Source organism: Salmo salar, unplaced genomic scaffold (genome assembly GCF_905237065.1).
Source record: "Salmo salar unplaced genomic scaffold, Ssal_v3.1, whole genome shotgun sequence".
Lineage (NCBI taxonomy): Eukaryota > Metazoa > Chordata > Actinopteri > Salmoniformes > Salmonidae > Salmo > Salmo salar.
This window is the reverse complement of record NW_025547740.1, coordinates 77,501-88,960: the sequence shown is the minus strand read 5'-3', so window position 1 is coordinate 88,960 and position 11,460 is coordinate 77,501. Positions and strand designations below refer to the sequence as shown.

The 11,460-nt window shown below is 46.0% G+C and overlaps 1 protein-coding gene across 1 annotated transcript in view; it reads left to right on the top strand.

Annotated features, from left to right (window-relative positions):
- The first annotated feature begins 476 nt into the window (after nt 1-476).
- Nucleotides 477-11,460, top strand: part of LOC106594995 (bifunctional heparan sulfate N-deacetylase/N-sulfotransferase 4-like) — a 39,926-nt gene continuing 28,942 nt past the window's right edge. The window contains 4 exon segments of the mRNA XM_045711541.1: nt 477-512; nt 794-880; nt 5,016-5,285; nt 5,288-5,554. Of these exon segments, the coding sequence (XP_045567497.1) occupies nt 477-512; nt 794-880; nt 5,016-5,285; nt 5,288-5,554 (660 nt within the window).

Below are 11,460 nucleotides of genomic sequence, written 5' to 3'. Positions count from 1 at the left end.
TTGTTATTATTATTATTATTATTATTATTATTATTATTATTAGGTTAATATTGTTATTATTTTTATTATTATTATTATTAGGTTAATATTGTATTATTATTATTATTATTATTATTATTATTATTATTATTATTATTATTAGGTTAATATTGTTATTATTTTTATTATTATTATTATTAGGTTAATATTGTTATTATTATTATTATTATTATTATTATTATTATTATTATTATTATTAGGTTAATATTGTTATTATTATTATTATTATTATTGTTATTATTATTATTATTATTATTATTATTAGGTTAATATTGTTATTATTATTATTATTATTATTATTATTATTATTATTATTATTATTATTATTAGGATAATATTGTTATTATTGTTATTATTATTATTATTATTATTATTATTATTATTATTAGGTTAATATTGTTATTATTGTTATTATTATTATTATTATTATTGTTGTTATGGGGAAGGGAGACCTGTCTCCCCTCCCTGACAAGGTTAATATTATTATTATTATTATTATTATTATTATTATTATTATTAGGTTAATATTGTTATTATTATTGTTGTTGTTGTTGTTGTTATTATTGTTGTTGTTATGGTGACCCTGTTCCTGGAGATCTACTAAGGTCTCAGTCTGAGGATTCTCGTAACCAATAGGAACGAAGCAGGAAATCAGGGTTGACTGATTGGAAGAAAATATTCCCAAACGTTGCCGTGGTTACGTGACAACAGGTAACGAGCTGTTTTACGTTGTTCTGTTTTTTTTTCCCCAAAGGGGCGTGGTCGCTACATCCTGGTCATCTACGAGAGCCTGTTGAAGTACGCCCACACTGACTCCTGGAACAGACAGCTGTTACACCAGGTACAGACACACTGACTCCTGGAACAGACAGCTGGTACACCAGGTACAGACACACTGACTCCTGGTACAGACAGCTGTTACACCAGGTACAGACACACTGACTCCTGGAACAGACAGCTGTTACACCAGGTACAGACACACTGACTCCTGGTACAGACAGCTGGTACACCAGGTACAGACACACTGACTCCTGGTACAGACAGCTGGTACACCAGGGACAGACACACTGACTCCTGGAACAGACAGCTGGTACACCAGGTACAGACACACTGACTCCTGGAACAGACAGCTGTTACACCAGGTACAGACACACTGACTCCTGGTACAGACAGCTGTTACACCAGGGACAGACACACTGACTCCTGGAACAGACAGCTGGTACACCAGGTACAGACACACTGACTCCTGGTACAGACAGCTGGTACACCAGGTACAGACACACTGACTCCTGGTACAGACAGCTGGTACACCAGGTACAGACACACTGACTCCTGGAACAGACAGCTGGTACACCAGGTACAGACACACTGACTCCTGGTACAGACAGCTGTTACACCAGGTACAGACACACTGACTCCTGGAACAGACAGCTGGTACACCAGGTACAGACACACTGTCTCCTGGTACAGACAGCTGGTACACCAGGTACAGACACACTGACTCCTGGACCAGACAGCTGTTACACCAGGTACAGACACACTGACTCCTAGAACAGACAGCTGGTACAGACACACTGACTCCTGGTACAGACAGCTGGTACAGACACACTGACTCCTGGTACAGACAGCTGGTACACCAGGGACAGACACACTGACTCCTGGAACAGACAGCTGTTACACCAGGTACAGACACACTGACTCCTGGAACAGACAGCTGGTACACCAGGTACAGACACACTGACTCCTGGTACAGACAGCTGTTACACCAGGTACAGACACACTGACTCCTGGAACAGACAGCTGTTACACCAGGTACAGACACACTGACTCCTGGTACAGACAGCTGGTACACCAGGTACAGACACACTGACTCCTGGTACAGACAGCTGGTACACCAGGGACAGACACACTGACTCCTGGAACAGACAGCTGGTACACCAGGTACAGACACACTGACTCCCTGGAACAGACAGCTGTTACACCAGGTACAGACACACTGACTCCTGGTACAGACAGCTGTTACACCAGGGACAGACACACTGACTCCTGGAACAGACAGCTGGTACACCAGGTACAGACACACTGACTCCTGGTACAGACAGCTGGTACACCAGGTACAGACACACTGACTCCTGGTACAGACAGCTGGTACACCAGGTACAGACACACTGACTCCTGGAACAGACAGCTGGTACACCAGGTACAGACACACTGACTCCTGGTACAGACAGCTGTTACACCAGGTACAGACACACTGACTCCTGGAACAGACAGCTGGTACACCAGGTACAGACACACTGTCTCCTGGTACAGACAGCTGGTACACCAGGTACAGACACACTGACTCCTGGACCAGACAGCTGTTACACCAGGTACAGACACACTGACTCCTAGAACAGACAGCTGGTACAGACACACTGACTCCTGGTACAGACAGCTGGTACAGACACACTGACTCCTGGTACAGACAGCTGGTACACCAGGTACAGACACACTGACTCCTAGAACAGACAACTACTTGTCAATTTCACGGAATCGGAGTGACGCTGAGACTCACTTTGTCACTTTAAAAGGTTAAAACCATTGTTTTGCAAAGTTGAAACAAAACGTACCTTTTTATACGCAGAAGTCTACTTTTAACAATTAGCCAATGAACATTTGACAAAAATACATTTAGTTGAGGAACAGCGCAGATGTAAAATGTGGTAACAGAATGACAGTAAAATGTGGTAACAGAATGACAGTAAAATCTGGTACCAGAACGACAGTAAAATCTGGTAACAGAACGACAGTAAAATCTGGTAACATAACGACAGTAAAATCTGGTAACATAACGACAGTAAAATCTGGTAACATAACGACAGTAAAATCTGGTAACATAACGACAGTAAAATCTGGTAACATAACGACAGTAAAATCTGGTACCAGTACGACAGGTAAAATCTGGTAACAGAACGACAGCAAACTCTGGTAACATAATGACAGTAATATCTGGTAACATAACGTCAGTAAAATTTGGTAACATAACGACAGTAAAATCTGGTAACATAACGACAGTAAAATCTGGTAACAGAACGACAGTAAAATCTGGTAACAGAACGACAGTAAAATCTGGTAACAGAACGACAGTATAATCTGGTAACAGAACGACAGTAAAATCTGGTAACAGAATGACAGTAAAAATCTGGTAACAGAACGACAGTAAAATCTCGGCCTCGTTTTGCCGAAAAAAACTTCAATATCCGCTCCGAATGAAGATAAAATCACAACTGGGTGTCGTCTATGACGTGTGTTTATCAATTAGTAATTGATTAAGCAACATTGTAATTAGTTAAAACTTTAATTCGGTAGGTCTACCTTCAGTTTTTACTTCTGTCAACTTTCATCTTCCTCCCTCATGAGGGAGAGAAATGTAATTATAAATAATCTTAAAGAGGGTTTACGGGTAACAGAGTAACTGTAACGGGCGTCGTAAGGATTGGACCAAGGTGCAGCGGGAACGTTTATCCTCATCTTCTTTATTACATTTAAAAGAAGGAAAAACAAACCGAATCGCATAAACAACGAACGACACTAAACAGGAAGCAACTACCCACAAACCCCCACAGAAAAAAAATAAATAAAAACCCTCTTAAATAAAACCTTCAATTAGAAGCAACGAGGAGCAGCTGCTTCCAATTGAAGGTCAACCCCCCCATTAACTAAACATAGAAGGAGAAAACTAGACTGAACATAGAAAATAAACTAACCTTGAACATAGACCAAAAACCCCGGAACACTCTAAACAAACACCCCCCCTCTCTTACATAATAACATAACCCAACAAACCCCGAACCACATAAAACAAACACCCCTCTCTTACATAATAACATAACCCAACAAACCCCGAACCACATAAAACAAACGCCCCCCTGTCACGTCCTGACCAAACTACAATACCCAATAACCCCTTTACAGGTCAGGACGTGACAATAACAGGACACTAGGCAATATTTGATACTTTTAGAAGGAAAATATTTCCATAAAAATGAAATATAAATGTTGATATTAGTTGGCAGGGGACCTTTACTTCAACATTATTGTGTTTTGATGGATTTCTAAGAGCGTTTTAATACTTTTTTTTTCCTGCTAGATGTTTTCTGAGACCCGTTTTTCCATCTGTTTGACCAGAAATCAAAGCCTTATTCCTTATTTTTTTAGGATGGAAAATGGTTGACAAACATATCTATGCCTTCATTTCCTCATAATCTAAACTCTTATCTTTCATTTGACTCCAAAGTGTATTTGCTCTTTTAATAAACTTCACACGTCGGTCCTTTTTTTTTTTTTACAGCGACACGGCTCACTTCTCTTCTGACAGGCCTAATTTACACTTGACCACGAGGTCGCCTCGAAGAAAAAGGTTTAATACCGAACGTCCACACATCTCTGCGTCTATGCGGGACACTGTTTCAAGGGGAAAAAGGAAGTGGAAGGTGGAAGTGACTTAGGAAGAACGTCAAGGTGAACTAGTACATTCCAGAATGTTATGGCGAAGCTCATTTTTGTACGGATTTACTTTTTTTGTTGTGTATTGACACTCGCTTCCGTTTGCCGTCCGTTACCGTCTCAAACTGTTAGCTAACGTTAGCCATGAACATTCACTAACATCGGACACAAAATACACATTGAAATGTATCGTCTGGTTGTCAGCTATCATTCGCTAACGTTCGTCTGGTTGTCAGCTAACGTTCGCTAACGTTCGTCTGGTTGTCAGCTGACGTTCGCTAACGTTCGTCTGGTTGTCAGCTAACGTTCGCTAACGTTCGTCTGGTTGTCAGCTAACGTTCGCTAACGATCGTCTGGTTGTCAGCTAACATTCGTCTGGTTGTCAGCTAACGTTCGCTAACATTCGTCAGGTTCTCAGCTAACGTTCGCTAACGTTCGTCTGGTTGTCAGCTGACGCTTGCCAAATTTTGTCCCTTGTTGTCCCCCAGTACTGTCTCCGTTACCGAGTCGGCATCATCACCTTCCATAGAGCCAATCAGAACTCTCCGCCCCTGCTGAATCTCCGGGGTCTACCCCTGCTGCTACGGACAAATCAGGCGCTCCGAGACGCCTCTGTGATGTCACGTTCGCCCCTCCTCCACCTGACGCGGGCCGGTACGGACCGTGGACCTCTCCCTGGCGACGACTGGACCACGTTCACCTCCAACCACTCCTCCTACCAGGCTGTTGTCCAGGCGCGGCCCAGGGGGGAGGCCCCGGAGTGGGCAGCGGAGATAATCCAGTCCCTGGTTTCAGTCGGGGCCTACAGGATACGGTGGTGCTGGATGTGGGGCTGTTTGACGGGGTTCAGAGGGTCGTCTTCGGACACGGCCTGGGCTACTGGCTACACAGGCTCCTATTGGTGGACGCTATCACTTACCTCACGGACAGGAAGTTGTCGTTGGGGTTGGAGCGTCACATCCTGGTGGATATAGACGACATTTTTGTCGGGAAGGAAGGAACACGCATGAACACAAAGGATGTTAAGGTAGGAGGAAACGGGGGCTTCCATGAACACCAAGGATGTTAAGGTAGGAGGAAACGGGGTGGGGCTCCATGAACACCACGGGTGTTAAGGTAGGAGGAAACGGGGGGCTTCCATGAACACCAAGGATGTTAAGGTAGGAGGAAACGGGGTGGGGCTCCATGAACACCACGGGTGTTAAGGTAGGAGGAAACGGGGGGCTTCCATGAACACCAAGGATGTTAAGGTAGGAGGAAACGGGGGGGCCTCCATGAACACCAAGGATGTTAAGGTAGGAGGAAACGGGGGGGGCTTCCATGAACACCAAGGATGTTAAGGTAGGAGGAAACGAGATGGGGCTCCATGAACACCAAGGATGTTAGGTAGGAGGAAACGGGGTGGGCCTCCATGAACACCAAGGATGTTAAGGTAGGAGGAAACGGGGGGGCTTCCATGAACACCAAGGATGTTACGGAAGGAGGAAACGGGGTGTGTGTGTGTGTGTGTGTGTGTGTGTGTGTGTGTGTGTGTGACAGGGGAGAGTTGTGTTGCTCTGCAGTAATGTGTCTGAGATTAGACCAGGGCCTTCTGCTTGGCTCACTGCAGTAACGCTGACACACAGCCTACACTCTGGGGAGAAAGGAGTGTGTGTGTGTGTGTGTGTGTGTGTGTGTGTGTGTGTGTGTGTGTGTGTGTGTGTTTGCTTAGCTCTGCAGATTAGAATGTCACTACCTGTCAGTGTTTGACATCTTTCCTATAATGCATCAGAAAGATGACCTGAACATCTAGGACCTTGGGAGAGGGGGACACATACAGAGAGAGAGGAGGGGGAAACAGACACAGAGAGAGAGAGAGAGAGGAGGAGAGGGAGGAGGGGACAGACAGAGAGAGAGAAGGAGGTGAGGGAGAGGGGGACAGACACAGAGAGAGAGAGAGAGAGATAGAAGGAGGTGAGGGAGAGGGGGACAGACACAGCGAGAGAAGGAGGTGAGGGAGAGGGGAACAGACACAGAGAGAAGGAGGAGAGGGAGAGGGGGACAGACACAGAGAGAGAAGGAGGTGAGGGAGAACAGACAGAGAGAGAGAGAGAGATTATACTAGCCTGCCCAACACCTCAGAGAGAGAGAGATTATACTAGCCTGCCCAACACCTCAGAGAGAGAGATTATACTAGCCTGCCCAACACCTCAGAGAGAGAGAGAGATTATACTAGCCTGCCCAACACCTCAGAGAGAGAGAGAGAGATTATACTAGCTGCCCAACACCTCAGAGAGAGAGAGAGAGATTATACTAGCCTGCCCAACACCTCAGAGAGAGATTATACTAGCCTGCCCAACACCTCAGAGAGAGAGAGAGAGATTATACTAGCCTGCCCAACACCTCAGACAGAGAGAGATTATACTAGCCTGCCCAACACCTCAGAGAGAGAGAGAATTATACTAGCCTGCCCAACACCTCAGACAGAGAGAAGGAGAGAGAGATTATACTAGCCTGCCCAACACATCAGACAGAGAGAGATTATACTAGCCTGCCCAACACCTCAGACAGAGAGAGATTATACTAGCCTGCCCAACACCTCAGAGAGAGAGAGAGAGAGATTATACTAGCCTGCCCAACACCTCAGAGAGAGAGAGAGAGATTATACTAGCCTGCCCAACACCTCAGACAGAGAGAGAGAGATTATACTAGCCTGCCCAACACCTCAGAGAGAGAGAGATTATACTAGCCTGCCAAACACCTCAGAGAGAGAGAGAGATTATACTAGCCTGCCCAACACCTCAGAGAGAGAGAGATTATACTAGCCTGCCCAACACCTCAGAGAGAGAGAGAGATTATACTAGCCTGCCCAACACCTCAGAGAGAGAGAGAGATTATACTAGCCTGCCCAACACCTCAGAGAGAGAGAGAGAGTTATACTAGCCTGCCCAACACCTCAGACAGAGAGAGATTATACTAGCCTGACCAACACCTCAGAGAGAGAGAGAGATTATACTAGCCTGCCCAACACCTCAGAGAGAGAGAGAGATTATACTAGCCTCCCCAACACCTCAGAGAGAGAGAGAGAGAATTATACTAGCCTGCCCAACACCTCAGAGAGAGAGAGATTATACTAGCCTGCCCAACACCTCAGACAGAGAGAGAGAGATTATACTAGCCTGCCCAACACCTCAGAGAGAGAGAGAGATTATACAAGCCTGCCCAACACCTCAGAGAGAGAGAGATTATACTAGCCTGCCCAACACCTCAGAGAGAGAGAGAGAGATTATACTAGCCTGCCCAACACCTCAGAGAGAGAGAGAGAGATTATACTAGCCTGCCCAACACCTCAGACAGAGAGAGATTATACTAGCCTGCCCAACACCTCAGAGAGAGAGATTATACTAGCCTGCCCAACACCTCAGAGAGAGAGAGAGATGATACTAGCCTGCCCAACACCTCAGAGAGAGAGAGAGAGATTATACTAGCCTGCCCAACACCTCAGAGACAGAGAGAGAGAGATTATACTAGCCTGCCCAACACCTCAGAGAGAGAGAGAGATTATACTAGCCTGCCCAACACCTCAGAGAGAGAGAGAGATTATACTAGCCTGCCCAACACCTCAGAGAGAGAGATTATACTAGCCTGACCAACACCTCAGATAGAGAGAGATTATACTAGCCTGCCCAACACCTCAGAGAGAGAGAATTATACTAGCCTGCCCAACACCTCAGAGAGAGAGAGAGATTATACTAACCTGCCAAACACCTCAGAGAGAGAGAGAGAGATTATACTAGCCTGCCCAACACCTCAGACAGAGAGAGAGATTATACTAGCCTGTCCAACACCTCAGACAGAGAGAGAGAGATTATACTAAACTGCCCAATACCTCAGAGAGAGAGAGAGAGAGAGAGAGAATACTAGCCTGCCCAACACCTCAGACAGAGAGAGAGAGAGAATATACTAGCCTGCCCAACACCTCAGAGAGAGAGAGAGAGATTATACTAGCCTGCCCAACACCTCAGAGAGAGAGAGAGAGAGAGAGATTATACTAGCCTGCCCAACACCTCAGACAGAGAGAGAGAGATTATACTAGCCTGCCCAACACCTCAGAGAGAGAGAGAATTATACTAGCCTGCCCAACACCTCAAGAGAGAGAGAGATTATACTAGCCTGCCCAACACCTCAGAGAGAGAGAGATTATACTAGCCTGCCCAACACCTCAGAGAGAGAGAGAGAGAGATTATACTAGCCTGCCCAACACCTCAGAGAGAGAGAGAGAGAGATTATACTAGCCTGCCCAACACCTCAGACAGAGAGAAGGAGAGAGAGATTATACTAGCCTGCCCAACACATCAGACAGAGAGAGATTATACTAGCCTGCCCAACACCTCAGACAGAGAGAGATTATACTAGCCTGCCCAACACCTCAGAGAGAGAGAGAGATTATACTAGCATGCCCAACACCTCAGAGAGAGAGAGAGATTATACTAGCCTGCCCAACACCTCAGAGAGAGAGAGAGAGATTATACTAGCCTGCCCAACACCTCAGACAGAGAGAGAGAGAGATTATACTAGCCTGCCCAACACCTCAGAGAGAGAGAGAGATTATACTAGCCTGCCCAACACCTCAGAGAGAGAGAGATTATACTCGCCTGCCCAACACCTCAGAGAGAGAGATTATACTAGCCTGCCCAACACCTCAGAGAGAGAGAGAGATTATACTAGCCTGCCCAACACCTCAGAGAGAGAGAGAGAGATTATACTAGCCTGCCCAACACCTCAGAGACAGAGAGAGAGAGATTATACTAGCCTGCCCAACACCTCAGAGAGAGAGAGATTATACTAGCCTGCCCAACACCTCAGAGAGAGAAGGAGGTGCGGGAGAGGGGACAGACAGAGAGAGAGAGAGAGAGAGAGAGAGAGAGAGAGAGAGAGAGAGATTATACTAGCCTGCCCAACACCTCAAACAGAGAGAGAGAGATTATACTAGCCTGCCCAACACCTCAGAGAAAGAGAGAATTATACTAGCCTGCCCAACACCTCAGAGAGAGAGAGAGATTATAATAGCCTGCCCAACACCTCAGAGAGAGAGAGAGAGATTATACTAGCCTGCCCAACACCTCAGAGAGAGAAGGAGGTGCGGGAGAGGGGGACAGACACAGAGAGAGAGAGAGAGAGAGAGAGAGAGAGAGAGATTATACTAGCCTGCCCAACACCTCAGAGAGAGAGAGAGAGATTATACTAGCCTGCCCAACACCTCAGAGAGAGAGAGAGATTATACTAGCCTGCCCAACACCTCAGAGAGAGAGAGATTTTACTAGCCTGCCCAACACCTCAGAGAGAGAGAGAGAGATTATACTAGCCTGCCCAACACCTCAGAGAGAGAGAGAGAGATTATACTAGCCTGCCCAACACCTCAGAGAGAGAGAGAGAGATTATACTAGCCTGCCCAACACCTCAGAGAGAGAGAGAGAGAGATTATACTAGCCTGCCCAACACCTCAGACAGAGAGAGAGAGAGATTATACTAGCCTGCCCAACACCTCAGAGAGAGAGAGAGATTATACTAGCCTGCCCAACACCTCAGAGAGAGAGAGAGATTATACTAGCCTGCCCAACACCTCAGAGAGAGAGAGAGATTATACTAGCCTGCCCAACACCTCAGACAGAGAGAAGGAGAGAGAGATTATACTAGCCTGCCCAACACATCAGACAGAGAGAGATTATACTAGCCTGCCCAACACCTCAGACAGAGAGAGATTATACTAGCCTGCCCAACACCTCAGAGAGAGAGAGAGAGATTATACTAGCCTGCCCATCACCTCAGACAGAGAGAGAGAGATTATACTAGCCTGCCCAACACCTCAGAGAGAGAGAGAGATTATACTAGCCTGCCCAACACCTCAGAGAGAGAGAGATTATACTAGCCTGCCAAACACCTCAGAGAGAGAGAGATTATACTAGCCTGCCCAACACCTCAGAGAGAGAGAGAGATTATACTAGCCTGCCCAACACCTCAGAGAGAGAGAGAGATTATACTAGCCTGCCCAACACCTCAGAGAGAGAGAGAGAGAGATTATACTAGCCTGCCCAACACCTCAGACAGAGAGAGATTATACTAGCCTAACCAACACCTCAGAGAGAGAGAGAGATTATACTAGCCTGCCCAACACCTCAGAGAGAGAGAGATTATACTAGCCTCCCCAACACCTCAGAGAGAGAGAGAGAGAGATTATACTAGCCTGCCCAACACCTCAGAGAGAGAGAGAGAGAGAAGAGATTATACTAGCCTGCCCAACACCTCAGACAGAGAGAGAGAGATTATACTAGCCTGCCCAACACCTCAGAGAGAGAGAGAGAGATTATACTAGCCTGCCCAACACCTCAGAGAGAGAGAGAGATTATACTAGCCTGCCCAACACCTCAGAGAGAGAGATTATACTTGCCTGCCCAACACCTCAGAGAGAGAGAGAGAGAGATTATACTAGCCTGCCCAACACAGAGAGAGAGAGAGAGATTATACTAGCCTGCCCAACACCTCAGACAGAGAGAGATTATACTAGCCTGCCCAACACCTCAGAGAGAGAGAGATAATACTAGCCTGCCCAACACCTCAGAGAGAGAGATTATACTAGCCTGCCCAACACCTCAGAGAGAGAGAGAGATGATACTAGCCTGCCCAACACCTCAGAGAGAGAGAGAGAGATTATACTAGCCTGCCCAACACCTCAGAGACAGAGAGAGAGAGATTATACTAGCCTGCCCAACACCTCAGAGAGAGAGAGAGATTATACTAGCCTGCCCAACACCTCAGAGAGAGAGAGAGATTATACTAGCCTGCCCAACACCTCAGAGAGAGAGAGATTATACTAGCCTGACCAACACCTCAGATAGAGAGAGATTATACTAGCCTGCCCAACACCTCAGAGAGAGAGAGATTATACTAGCCTGC